This window comes from Diuraphis noxia, unplaced genomic scaffold (genome assembly GCF_037042655.1).
Source record: "Diuraphis noxia isolate RWA-SAM2 unplaced genomic scaffold, SU_Dnox_SAM2 contig0001, whole genome shotgun sequence".
Taxonomy (NCBI): domain Eukaryota; kingdom Metazoa; phylum Arthropoda; class Insecta; order Hemiptera; family Aphididae; genus Diuraphis; species Diuraphis noxia.
In genome coordinates, this window is record NW_028301711.1 from 106,533,556 (window position 1) to 106,547,126 (window position 13,571).

General features: G+C 26.4%; 3 protein-coding genes across 3 annotated transcripts; 1 reads left to right on the forward strand and 2 right to left on the reverse strand.

Moving 5' to 3' along the window:
* The first annotated feature begins 1,500 nt into the window (after positions 1-1,500).
* Positions 1,501-2,947, forward strand: LOC149063199 (baculoviral IAP repeat-containing protein 7-B-like). Its single transcript, XM_089217950.1, has 2 exons — positions 1,501-1,889; positions 2,650-2,947. The coding sequence occupies exons 1-2, from the start codon at positions 1,585-1,587 to the stop codon at positions 2,945-2,947; spliced, it is 603 nt and encodes a 200-aa protein (XP_089074076.1). The 5' UTR covers positions 1,501-1,584.
* An 80-nt stretch (positions 2,948-3,027) lies between these two features.
* LOC149063200 (uncharacterized) lies at positions 3,028-3,652 on the reverse strand. The gene is made up of 3 exons (XM_089216628.1): positions 3,564-3,652; positions 3,300-3,496; positions 3,028-3,184 (listed from the first exon to the last, which is right to left on the reverse strand). The coding sequence occupies exons 1-3, from the start codon at positions 3,570-3,572 to the stop codon at positions 3,028-3,030; spliced, it is 363 nt and encodes a 120-aa protein (XP_089072754.1). The 5' UTR covers positions 3,573-3,652.
* An 8,632-nt stretch (positions 3,653-12,284) lies between these two features.
* Positions 12,285-13,230, reverse strand: LOC149063201 (uncharacterized). The gene has a single exon (XM_089215568.1). It carries the CDS (start codon positions 13,228-13,230, stop codon positions 12,286-12,288), a length of 945 nt encoding a protein of 314 aa, XP_089071694.1. The 3' UTR covers position 12,285.
* Positions 13,231-13,571: the final 341 nt, after the last annotated feature.

Here is a 13,571-nt window from a genome sequence, read left to right on the forward strand (position 1 = left end):
ATAAAAAGAGCTAATAATATAGTCATCATTGACAATGATCCTGTTAAAACGTAGACCATGTAGTTTAAAAGATTTATATTCCCATTAGTTTTTGCCTTTTTATCACTCTTTTCCTTCTCTGTATACACAGTTTCGAATATACTATTCGTGTTATTGATACCGTTGTCGTCCATATTCAATTTATTAATTATTTCATCATCAGATGCGTTGTAAAATTTAGTATGTTTGTGACTGTTCTGTCCAGCGTCCGTGGTTCTTTGTGGTACCTTGATCATAAAACTTGGCGTATATTGCGTGGTCCCCCTCTTTACTCTAGTTGTGGGTGGATTATCGGTCGTAAGTTTAGTGGCATTATCCGTTCGTGTCGTCATAGTAGTGGCCGTCTCGTTGTCTTGCTTAACCAAACTCGTTCCATTAACTGATCTCGTTGCTTCAGCTATTGATAATTTCGAATTGATGATTGATTCTGTCCTTGCTGTTTCATTCATATTATTCGTAGCGGTGGTAGAGTTCAAACTATCAGGTAGGAATCTCTTCTTCACTTCAGTTCCCCCTTGTGCCACTTCTGTTGCTTCCGTAGTCTGTATTTCCATTACCGGTTCCAAATCCAATATGTGGTGCATTAAGTAAAGGTTATTAGCAATAACGGTCGTATCCTCTTTACCATCTAAACTCATTATAACCAATACACACTTCCTTTCTAGCACCATCATTCTTGGGTGATCTCTTACTCCTACTTCCATGTCATCGCCACTTGACGTAGTACACTTAATTCGCAACTTGTTTAAGTTACACCTCCGTCCATACATATAAGGTATTAATATATCATTATGTTGAGTTTCCGTCACATTTTTGATAACTACGTTACCCGCCGTGTATTTATAATATATTTTAGTTCGCACACTTGACTCGTCCGGAATGTCTGAGTCCCCGTGGGCTGCCATTACGATCATTAATCTATAATAGTACATTTTCTTATTACTATTGTGGGTTTATACCTATTTATTTATGCAAATATCTTCTTTTTACTATTATTCCATTTCTTCACTTATTTACTACTTATATCTATACCTAATTTCACTAATTGCGTACTACTCTATTATCACTTATGCCTACCACTTTTTTCTTTATACAATATTTAACTATCTATGTTTTTTTTTATATGTCCTTTATACCATAGTAGTATATATTTGTATGTTCACAGCCAGCTTTTCCACGGTAAAATTTTTTTTTCAAGGGGAAAATTCCCCCTTGGAGCACACTGATTTACCGCGTAACACAATACGGTGATTACACAAGATTGTCCACCTATTTGCCCTTTACACAAAAATATTTACCGTATCAACTATTTTTTCCGTTTTTTTTTAATTTTTTCAATCAAATATCGCTAATTTTTATAAAAATTACAGGGAGATTGTTTTTATGTTTTTAATCATGTTGGTTACACTGTTCTAATTTTTAAAAATTTATATATTTAATTTCTACTATTTAGTTGCAAGTTAATAATTTTACATTTAGTTACTGCTGATCCGTCGTGTATTCGAGTTGTGTTTTTTCAAGTTATTATTTAAATTAATTAAAGAAATGAATTTACCAAAACTTACAAGCGATTTTCAATCATTAGTTCATCGTATACGAAATAATTCAGTTCCAACCCATCCAGGATATACTTCAATTTATTCAAGATTAAGATCTTTCGAACATTTTCCTTTAAATTGTTTTCAAAATAAATATGCTCTAGCTGAATGTGGGTTAAAATATACAGGAGTAGAAGATATCGTCGAATGCTTTTGCTGTGGACTTATTCTTCATAATTGGATACGAGAAGATGACGTTTGGATTGAACATTGCAGATATAATCCAAAGTGTATATATGTATTATTAATGAAGGGAAATCAGTTTGTTCAAAAAGTGTTAAGTAAATATTGTAACAATGAATATATTTGTAATTGTGAAACTAGGTCCTACGACACCGTTTGCTAAATCATGTTCTTTCATTATATGTTGTAATAAATAAAAAAAATATTAGAAACAACTTATATGTGTTAGTTTTTAATCTAATATCTCGTGGACGTATAATTCAGTGGATTAGTGCGTTAAGTTAATTTAATAAATAATTCCCTCTACTCCCTTCACTACACACTAATCTACTGAACTGTACGTTCACATTTTTTTACCATTTTCTTTTTTCGCAACAGATTTAGTATATAATATGTTTACTGATGAAAAAAAACCTCAGTTCAAAGTATATGTTCCATCAGTTACATTATACTAGATTTTTTCATATTGATAGTCTGAAACATTATTATAAATATTATTCATCATGGTTCTACCTATAATCGTATCAAAATCAACCTTCGACATTCGTCCGTATAGTAAGAAGAGCGTTACAGTCGGTTTATTAATTAATAAACAAATTTCGATTATTGTGTTATTAGAATGTAAATTATCAAAGAAGATAATTACTTTAAACTTAGAACAATAGTTTACACTCATGTCTGAATCTAATTACATTTCAATTACTAATAATTTACACACCAGATGTAGACGAACAAAAATATCTGATAACTTCACATATTCAACAACTAATGTTAAGCAGAGTTCAATTATTTTACATATCAATGATGATTATATCACTTTATCACATATAGATTTATGTAGACTTAAACAGCTTCAACATTGTGTAGACCTCTACATTGCAGAAAAACAGAAACGTTTACCAAGTTACCAAGCTACATTTAACACAGCTTACGATCTAATAAAAAACGACGTCCGTGGTCTTCCTATCAGTTGTCAGAGAAATGAATTCACAAACCAGTATATACAAAACTATGATTTTAGTTATTACACTCATCTGCAAAACGATGACACATCATTCCTATATGAAATATTACAATACCATTTTAATACAATGTCAGACTTAATACTTCAGGATTTAATAGTATAAAATAAATAAATATTTATATAATATATTGTATTGTTTATTCAATAAAAAATCCATTTTTTTAAAAAATAAACATATAATAATTAGCCTATTATTTTACTTTTGATTGTACGACGTCCTGGGTCTTGTAGCATCGTGTCAAATATTGACTGCATGGTCTGATTCAAGCTTACATTCAATGTCTGGTCTTTTGACTTTTCGCTTGTATACAACTTAACACCAGCTTCACTAAACTTCCACCTATAATTATATTTATTTTTTTTTTTAAAATCATGAAATGAAGTGATAATAAAAATACCTATTGAAAAAGATTAACAATAGCTTAAAAAAAGTAAATTAATTATAAATTATTTACCTATCCTTAACCGGAACATTTTCAATATTTGAACATTTATAATAAGTTATCACCCAGTAATCTGTTGGCTTCTCCTCAAATGTAGTTTTTATCGTAATTAAACCGTCACCTTGTCGAAAAGTTAGCGAATTGAAAACTTCCTCATCATATTCTTCTGATCTTAAACGATCACCAACATTGTCTCTGTATGATGCATTCTATAAATGAAAAATATAATTTATATATATATATATTTTATTTATAATAAAAAATAATTTAACTAACCATTTTCATCTGCTTCTTATTTGTAGATTTTTTTTCATTCGTCTTTGTTTTAGATGTTGATGCTAACGGTTTAGCTTTAGAGTCAACGGATTCACTGAAATGTTCATTATATGGATCATAAAAATAATATTTTTTTTTTATTTAAAAAATGTACAAGTGATTTTATAACCGATATCTAAAAGAAACATATTTTATTTTTTATGTTTCTTAATAATTATAACCATAACGTTGAGTAGTGTTACGACTGACCTCCAATTTGTTATTTGGTTTTTAAAAAAACTTTACTTACCTCTGATTCTGAAGAAATAATTGATGTTCTATAAGACATTTTTTGAGCTGCGTTGTAGACTGTGTTGAGGACTGAATTGAAATCTTGAGACTGATGAACGTTAATGGTTTTACACTGGCTTTTTATACACAGATATTAGCCACTACCACAATAATTTTATATGTAAAATGCTAATGTTAATAGCAATGACTTGAAAAACCTTTCTACAAACTTGTTTTACATGAACACAAGTGGCATTATATGAATTATTAAAGAAACAGGATCTAAAATAATCACCCGCCTTGAAAATCAGATTTGATATAACAACGTTAATGACCTCAAAAGACTTTTCAACAAACATTTTTAATAATATGAACAATAATAATAGTATAATATATATATATATATATATATATAATATTAACATTTATTAGAATCAAAAAAATAATTAGTATGAACCGGATTTCAGATATAAAAACGTTAAAGGTTAATAGCAATGACCTGAAAAAACATTTCCAAAAAAAAAAAAAAAATGATTATATATGAACATGACATTATATGAACTGGTTAAAATATCAAATATAATTTAAAATAAATTAGAATGTATATATTCAAATATACTTCTCATATAATAATGTAATAAGAATTTGCATGAAAGACTACAAACATGTTCTTACATGGACAAAAGAGAATGGTATTAAGTAATATAATGTACAATCACCTCAGGATTATGAGAGGTACCTAATACTCAACGTTCAAAGAGAGGGTTAAACTTTAGTATAAAACACCGAATTTTTAAACATAAAATCATCAGTTCACCAGCAGCACTAACAGACCAAGAAGCTATCAGAACAGCAACCATCCTCGACTCTCCAGCAAAACAGTTGCCGACCATCAAAAACGTAAAAACATCTTCAACAGCAATAGCAACCGTCAGCCAGACTCAGAAAACAGTCAACAGTCAGACTTAGAATACTTCAACACTAACTATGTAAGTACCTATTTTATTATTTTATTAAAACTTTTAATCTTTACTCCTATTTTTTTTAAAAAAAAACTAGAAACTGAATAACAATGATTTAAACACATCATCATTATAATAATTTAGTTTTATGATAATATTATCTATGTTTATATGATAAAATGTTAACATCATATTTATAAGATAGTAATCACTAGATAGTAATTACATTTTATTACACATCAGCAATCTACTATTCATGAACATAACCTTAAAATATATACCGTCTCTATTACCATAGAACAGTTAGCACTATCACCGCTTAATATTATCACCGAACGCGATATTTATTATTTTATAATATTTGATATCAATAATATAAAAAAATGTTATATTATCATAGTATAATATTCAATATTTACATAAAAATATTACAATTTGAGCTAAGTTTTTATAATTGAAATAAGTAGTATAATATTCTTATTCTAATGAGTATTCAATAAGACTGTCTGCTATTAGATATAAAAAATATGTCCATCTATAATGAAATGTATGTATTCATTTGACATTAGATAGGAGAAAAAATAAATTTAGTATATAACATTAAACACAGTTATACTAATATATGATATTATGTGTTCCTATATTTTAATCTTCATGATTATGTTTTTATAAAGTTCATTTAATTTAGATAAAAATTAAATTATTTACAATACAGTTAGTTAATATATTTTATTACATTTTTTTTCTATATTAAATTGTAGGTATTCATTTAAAATTATTCAAGGGAAAAAAATAAATTTAATATACGACAAATACACAGGTATAAGTAATATAATATATTTGTGTACCTATATTTTTTAAACTTCATGAATATCATAGTATAATATTCAATATTTACATAAAAATATCTCAATTTGAGCTAAGTTTTTATAATTGAAATAGGTAGTATAATATTCTAATTCTAATGAGTATTCAATAAGACTGGCTGCTATTAGATATAAAAAATATAGCTATCTATAACGAATTGTATGTATTCATTTGATATTAGACAGGAGAAAAAATAAATTTAGTATACAACAAATACACAGTTATAAGTAATATATAATAATATGTGTACCTGCATTTTAATCTTCATGATTATATCTTTTTATAAAGTTCATTTAATTTAGATAAAAATTAAAATTATATACAATACAGTTGCTTAATAATATATTAGATTATTACATTTTTTTCTATATTAAATTGTAGGTATTCATTTAAATTATTCAAGGGAAAAAATAAATTTAGTATATAACAAGTATACAGTTATAAGTAATATAATATATTTGTGTACCTACATTTTTTAACTTCATGATAATATTTTTATAAAGTCCATTTAATTCCTAGATAAAAATTAAATTGTGTACAATACAGTTGGTTAATATATTTTATTACATTTTTTCCATCTATCTTTATTAAATTTTATGTATTCATTTAACATTATTCAAGGGAAAAATAAATAAATTTATTATACAGCAAATACACAGGTATAAGTAATATATGATGTGTGTACCTATATTTTTTAAACTTCATAGTATAATATTCAATATTTACATAAAAATATCTCAATTTGAGTTAACTTTTAATAATTTAAATAGGTAGTATAATATTCTAATTCTAATAAGTATCCAATAAGACTGACTGCTATTAGATATAAAAAAATATATCTATCTATGACAAATCGTATGTATTCATTTAACATTAGACAGGAGAAAAATAAATTTAGTACACAACAAATACACAGTTATAAGTAATATATAATATGTGTACCTACATTTTTAAACTTCATTTTTTTTTTTGTATTATGTACAATACAGTTGTTTAACATATTTTATAATTAGATTTTTCCGTATATGTTTCTACGATTTAACATACTGTGTATGAACATTAATGAATTTGAAATAATATTACAGACAATGGATTCAAAAAACAAAGATGAACTTATGAATAAATATCAATATAATTTACAAACCATGGAATCATTAAGATTAGGGAATATTGAAGATAATAAAAATAATATATTAGAAACGAAAGAAATTAATAAAAAAATTAAAGAAATAAAACATAACATTTATTTAATCAGGATATGTTCATCATCAAATGAATTTGAAATCAATCAATTAAGAGATAAATTGTTTTCTTTAAAAGAAAAAAAAAGAGAAATATTTAATAAATATGGTAATAAATATATTGATTATGTTAGAAAAATGGAAATCTGTTATGGAGAAAGATATAGTATGGATATGATGATACGTTCTCAAATATTTCACGACATTTACTTTTCTAAGAAATTATGATTTTAATTTTATGTTTATAGCTATGTTTTTTTGCTTGTAAAAATAAAAACAATTATTATTTAATGATGATGTGTGTTACTATTTTAATATTTTATTACTAGCAGATAGTTTGCAAAAATCTATATAATTTACAGAAACATGACATCATACATCGAAAAAGAAATTAATGGAGTATTGAGACAACAGGCTGAAAATGAGAAATATGGTGAAAGAGAAGAGAAAAAATTTGAAAAAATGATTTACGATATTAATATTAAAATCAGAAAAGCAAACCTGAAGTCGACTAGGGAAAATTTGTTAAAAAAAAAAAAGGAAATTAAAGCTGATTATGACGAATCAAATCATATAGGTTATCGATGTCAACAAAGTTGTACATCACATTTATCATACCTATATGATTTATTAAATAATAATTAAGTTCTTTAATTTCTTTTTTTTAAATCTAGTTGCTTAGGTTTGCTAAATATTGTATGATTTATATTAATAAAGTGATTACAATATTATTATTGTTTATTATATTTTTTTTTTCATTTAATTTATTTTCAGCTTAATTATGAAAAGAAAAATGGTGACAAAACGTCAGCGAATGGCATATGCTGATGAAGGAATATTTGATATTGAATGATTTAAAAAATGTTCAAAAACTTTTATAGTTAAGAATAATTTAAAATTTTTAGACTACACACTTTTTTTTAACTATACTTTAGACAAAATAATTCCAAAGTTAAAGGAATCATGTCTACAAACATCTATAAAATTTAATTTATATGTAGATAGTGTATATGAACGAATTATCACACAAGTAGTACAGGATATAGCATTTAAAACCTCTAATACACTTGCATGTAATTCCTCTGATTTTAATAAATTACTGAATGGGATGTTCAATAAATTATTAAGTGAAGAAGATGATTTTTTAGCAAAAGCTTCTGGCTGATCAATTAAAACAATAGATGCATTACAATTGAGAATTAATATAGTAAATCCTCTCAGAGGAGGAACGTATCTAGATCTTCCTGAATATATCAAAGATAAAAGAGCAGTCATAAATGTAAAAAATAATGATGTTAAATGTTTTAAATATTCAATACTATCAAAGTTTGATAATCGTTCAAATAAAACTTATTTTAATAAGAAATATTTTGAAATGTAAGAAAAAAAAAGTGGCTTAGATTTTAAATGTATAGATTTTCCTACACCAATCAGTCAGATAAAAAATTTGAACGTATAAATAATGTATCAATTAATATTTATAGTTTAAATGATAAAAAACATATTTTCCCTCTATATATTTGTAATACTGAAAGAAAAAAACATTTTGATCTACTTTTGTTTAATAATAATAACACATCACATTATTGTTATATAAAAAATTTTTCAAGATTTGTTAGAAGTCAGAAAACTAAAAACTGTTCCAGATTAATTATCTGTAAAAGATGTTTTACTACTTTTAGTGAAAAGCCATGTAAAAGCAAACTTTGGGGTAAGAAAGGGTTGAGTGAACACCAGCATAATTGTAGAAAGAACCAATTAGGGAGACCAATAATGTTTGAAAAGGGGGATGATGATTTTATTTATTTTAAAAACTATAAAAATACACAGAGAATACCAATTGTTATTTATGCAGATTTTGAATGTATTTTAACTCCTAAAAATAAGTCTAGTGAATTTAATAGATGCGAAAAATCTAAAACTTATGCTACACATTTACATGAAATTATGAGCTATGGGTTTTATGTCAAAGTTAACTATGATGTTATATCAAAAGAACTAGTAAAACAGTTCAAAATTCCGAGAAAGGTGGTAATTTATAGAGGTGAAAATGCTGCAAAAAAATTTATGGAAAATATGATTGTTATTGGAAATAATATTAATAAAATTTATCAAACAAATAAACCGATGAATAAATTAACTAAAGAAGAAGAAAGTAATTTTAAAAATACTAAGTTTTGTGGAAAAATGTTCGAGACATTTTAAAAATAATAATTTAATTAAAGTTCGAGATCACTGTCATTTTACTGGTAAATATAGACAATGTCTTTGTCTTCAATGTAATTTTGAAATAATTAACCCCTCATTCGTACCAATTTTCTTCCATAATTTATCGTACGATAGTCATTTCATAATTCGGGAACTTGGTTGTAATGATAAAGATATTCACGTTATTCCTAATTCGTCAGAAAAATTATATATACTTTAGTAAAGAAATCGCACATAGATTTAGTATTAAATTTGTCGATACATTCCGTTTCATGAGCGAATCATTAAGTAAACTTGCATTAAATTTATCAGAAGATAAGTTGAGGTTTAGAGAAACTCTTAAAAATTTTTCCATGAAAGCATTAGATCTAGTCACTCAAAAAGGAATCTTCCCTTATGAATATGTCGATAGTTGGAGTAAATTAGATGATACTTTTTTACCATCAAAGTCTGAATTTTATAACTCTTTGACAGACGAAAAAATAAGCGATAAAGATTATATGCATGCTAAAAATATATGGCGAACATTCGATATAAAGACTTTAGGTGAGTATAGCGATCTTTATTTAAAGACTGACGTTACCATACTGGCTGACGTGTTTGAAAATTGTAGAGACTTATGTTTATCTACTCTCAGATTAGATCCTGCTCATTACATGGCTGCTCCTGGATTTGCTTTTAATTGTATGCTTAAGTACACTAAGGTAAAATTGGAAAGGTTAAAGGATTACAACATGCTCCTCTTTTTTGAAAACTCAATCCGGGGGGGCATTTGTCAATCAACTAAAAGATATGTTAAAGCAAATATACCAAATATTGAAGGACTGGACTATAATTCGAATGAACCAATCACATGGATTACATATCTTGACTGTGTAAATTTGTATGGTAAATCTATGTTAACAGAATTGCCTTTCAAAGATTTTGAGTGGGTTAATGATCTCAATATCGATGTCACTAAAATTGCTGATGATTCAGAAGTTGGGTATATATTAGAAGTCGATATCGAGTACCCTAAGTATTTACATAAAAGTCATAATGATTTCCCATTTTTACCCATTAATGAGTGTCCTCCTAATTCTAAAGCTAAGAAATTGCTTACTACATTATCATCAAAAAAAAACTATATAGTACATTATAAAAACTTAAAACAGGCGATTTTAAACGGTATTAAAGTGACAAAAATTCATCGAGCTATTAGCTTTTCACAAAGCAAATGGATGGCATCATACATTGAATTGTGTACAACTATGAGAGTTGAAGCTAAAAAAGAGTTTGAAAAAAATTTTTGGAAGTTGTTAATCAATAGCGTTTTCGGTAAATGTATGGAAAATGTTCGCGCAAGAACTTCTATAAAACTTGTTTCATCAGCAAAAAAAGCTAGGAAATTAATGGTTAAAACTAATTTTAAAGACAGAACTATATACACTGAGAATCTTATGGCTATTCATCAGCGTAAGGAAATCATTAAATTTGACAAGGCAATTTATGTAGGATTCGCAATTTTAGATGTTTCAAAAACATTTATGTATGACTTTCATTATAATGTAATGAAAAAAAAATATGGTGCTAAAATTAGTTCTTTGTATTCAGATACTGATTCGTTGGTATACGCTATCCAAACAACAAATTTTTTCGATGATTTAAAAAATAGTTTACTACCATATTTTGATACATCTAATTATCCTAAAGACCATTATTGTTTCAGTGAGACTCATAAAAATCAACCCGGATATTTTAAGGATGAAATGAAAGGAATAATTCTAAGAGAATTTGTCTCATTAAGACCGAAATTATATGCGTATAAAACTGTACATAGTGTTGAGGAAAAAAAAGCAAAAGGTGTAAAAAAGTATATAATTAAAAATCACATGAAATTTGAAAATTACATGGATATATTAAATGCATTTATAAACCATGTAACTGTTGAGGATAAACAAACTCATAGAAAAATGAATTTTATTCAATCGAATAAACATATTGTCCATTCGAAAACTATGACTAAGCTTGTTCTTAGTGCTAACGATGATAAACGTTATATAATGGATGATGGGATTAATACATTGGCTTATGGCCACTATAAATTAAAAAACTTTATATATCCGCAATCGAAATAAACAAAAAGCGCTATCTATCAGTATTATATAATGTTTTAATTGTTAAACGTTTCATGTGAATAAACAAATTTTTTTTTTAGTGTTATCAAAGAAAAAGGTAAAATATAATAATAAGATAAAAAATAATATAATATAAAATTTTATTTTAATATATCTGACAACGTTATCCATGAATTATAACTTGTATCAAAACCTAACCACTTGACAAACATTTTATTCCCAACTTTTTTTATAACACGTTCAACAAGAAAGGTGTTTGGAAAATCAGTTAATTTAATTTCTTGTTCATAAAAACCACCTAAGATTATATTGTTCGATTCATCTTTTAATTGATACGTTACTGGATTTGTATGTAAAATTTTTGAAATTGTAAATATTTCTGTCGTCCAATTTGGTGTGTATCCCTTATCAAATATATGTTTATATTTAGATATTCTTACTTTGTCATTAATGTTAAATTTTGGTTTGTATAATGTTTTGATATTTGTATGTGTGTTAAGTTTAATTTTGTTTGCATCCATTCGAGCTTCACTTGGTGTACATTTAATTGTTCTATGTTTTGTATTATTATAGTTTTGTATAATTTTTGATATTGTATTATACCAATTCCATGTACCTGTTGCAGTAAAATGTTTATATATTTTATTTTTAAGAGTTTGTATTACACGTTCACAAATTGAACACTTAATGACACTGAATGAACTATAATGTTTAATTTTATATTTTTTCATTAAATCTTGAAATTGATTATTATAAAATTCTGTACCATTATCTGTCTGTAACAATTTTGGATTAGCTTTTTTCAATATATTAAACATAGCTTTTGTACATTCCTCCGCTGTTTTATTTTTTAGTGCTTCTACCCATACATACTTGGTAAATGTATCAATTATGATTAAAATGAATTTAAAACCTTTATTTTGTCTAGAATGTGACTGCATGTCTATTAAATCAGCTTGCCAGAGATCATCTTTAAACCGTGTAACTACGCTACGTCTAGGAAATATTTTTCTCGCTGGTCGATGTAGCTCATTAGCTATATTCTCTAAGGTTGTCATTATACTATAATATTCCTCTCACGTAATTCTTCTAAAATAGATATGATTTCATTACTAACGCCAGTATTACCAACTCTTTGTGATGATGTTAAAAGATTTAATCTAGTTACTAATTCATTTGGATCATCATAATAAACTAACTGTGTTTGAGGTATTACATCTTTATATAAACCAGAACCTTTCTTAGCATGTGGTGATGCAGTAAAATTAAACATCTTTTCAACTGGAGGATCTACAGACATAGAACTGTTTGCTGTTGGGTTAAAATCAAATGGTTCATTTGTTATGGTTGTATTATTATGAACATTACTACGTTTAGCACTCGAACTAGATAAATGTTCGTTTAATTCTTTAAAGCTTATCCGAGGAGCTCTAGAGTTATTAATTTTAACTATTTCTTCGTTTAACTGTTTTTCTTCATTTTTAATTCTTTCGTATAGAGGTTTTACAACGGTCGCCCATTTATGAAACTTTGAGGTTTTTGGTTTCCCATCCGCTTTTAAATGAACTCGAGAAGTTTTCAAAATATCGTAATAAGATTCCATATCTTGTATAGTTGTATTTTTTGGTTCTTTCTCACATAATAAAGATTGTAGTCCTAATGTCCATGGGTAGTATTTATTAAGCAGCTGTAAGTTACCATGGCTAAAAGTTACAGAGTAATCTCCTATTTTGTAAGAATCACTAGTTCTATCATAATGTAAACCATAAGATTTATCATAACGTTGTGATTTAGGACGTTCAAAAAAATTTACAAATGTCAAATTTAATTCATCATCTTCATTTTCACCACTAGTGTATGAGGTTTCTGCATTTTTATAATCAGCTAGTTGTAAGTTACACGATGTATTTTTTTCTATTTTTGTACTGAGTGGTTCAGTTATCGGTTTAAATGCTTCACGGAAATAGTTATCTGAATCTATAATACCACGTTTCATTTCCATTATTTTTTGTTTAATATTTTTTTTTGATATTATTAAATTTTTCAGCAAAACCTTTTCTTTGTTCATAGTAAATAATAAACTCAATATTACTGTATCGTATGACCACTGGTAAGACTATGTAGATAATAACAATGTTACATTATATATATATATAATATATATAATTATTTTATTTTAATAAACGTATGAAAACCACATCTATATCTTCCTTCATTCATTTCTCGAGTTTTATCAATAACCATAAACCCATAATCACTTTGATTCCAACATAAATGAGAAATTTTCCGAAATTCTGAGAAATCCATATCTGTCGACGAATTATCATTGAATATATGACGTAA

Excerpts from the sequence above, each read along its gene's own strand:
- LOC149063199 (XM_089217950.1), top strand. The coding sequence starts at position 1,585 with ATGAATTTACCAAAACTTACAAGCGATTTTCAATCATTAGTTCATCGT. Across the intron at positions 1,890-2,649 it reads ATATATGTATTATTAATGAA|AGATTTATGTAGACTTAAAC; the intron begins GGGAAATCAGTT and ends TTTATCACATAT.
- LOC149063200 (XM_089216628.1), bottom strand. Across the intron at positions 3,185-3,299 it reads AATGTTCCGGTTAAGGATAG|GTGGAAGTTTAGTGAAGCTG; the intron begins GTAAATAATTTA and ends ATATAATTATAG.
- LOC149063201 (XM_089215568.1), bottom strand. The coding sequence starts at position 13,230 with ATGGAAATGAAACGTGGTATTATAGATTCAGATAACTATTTCCGTGAA.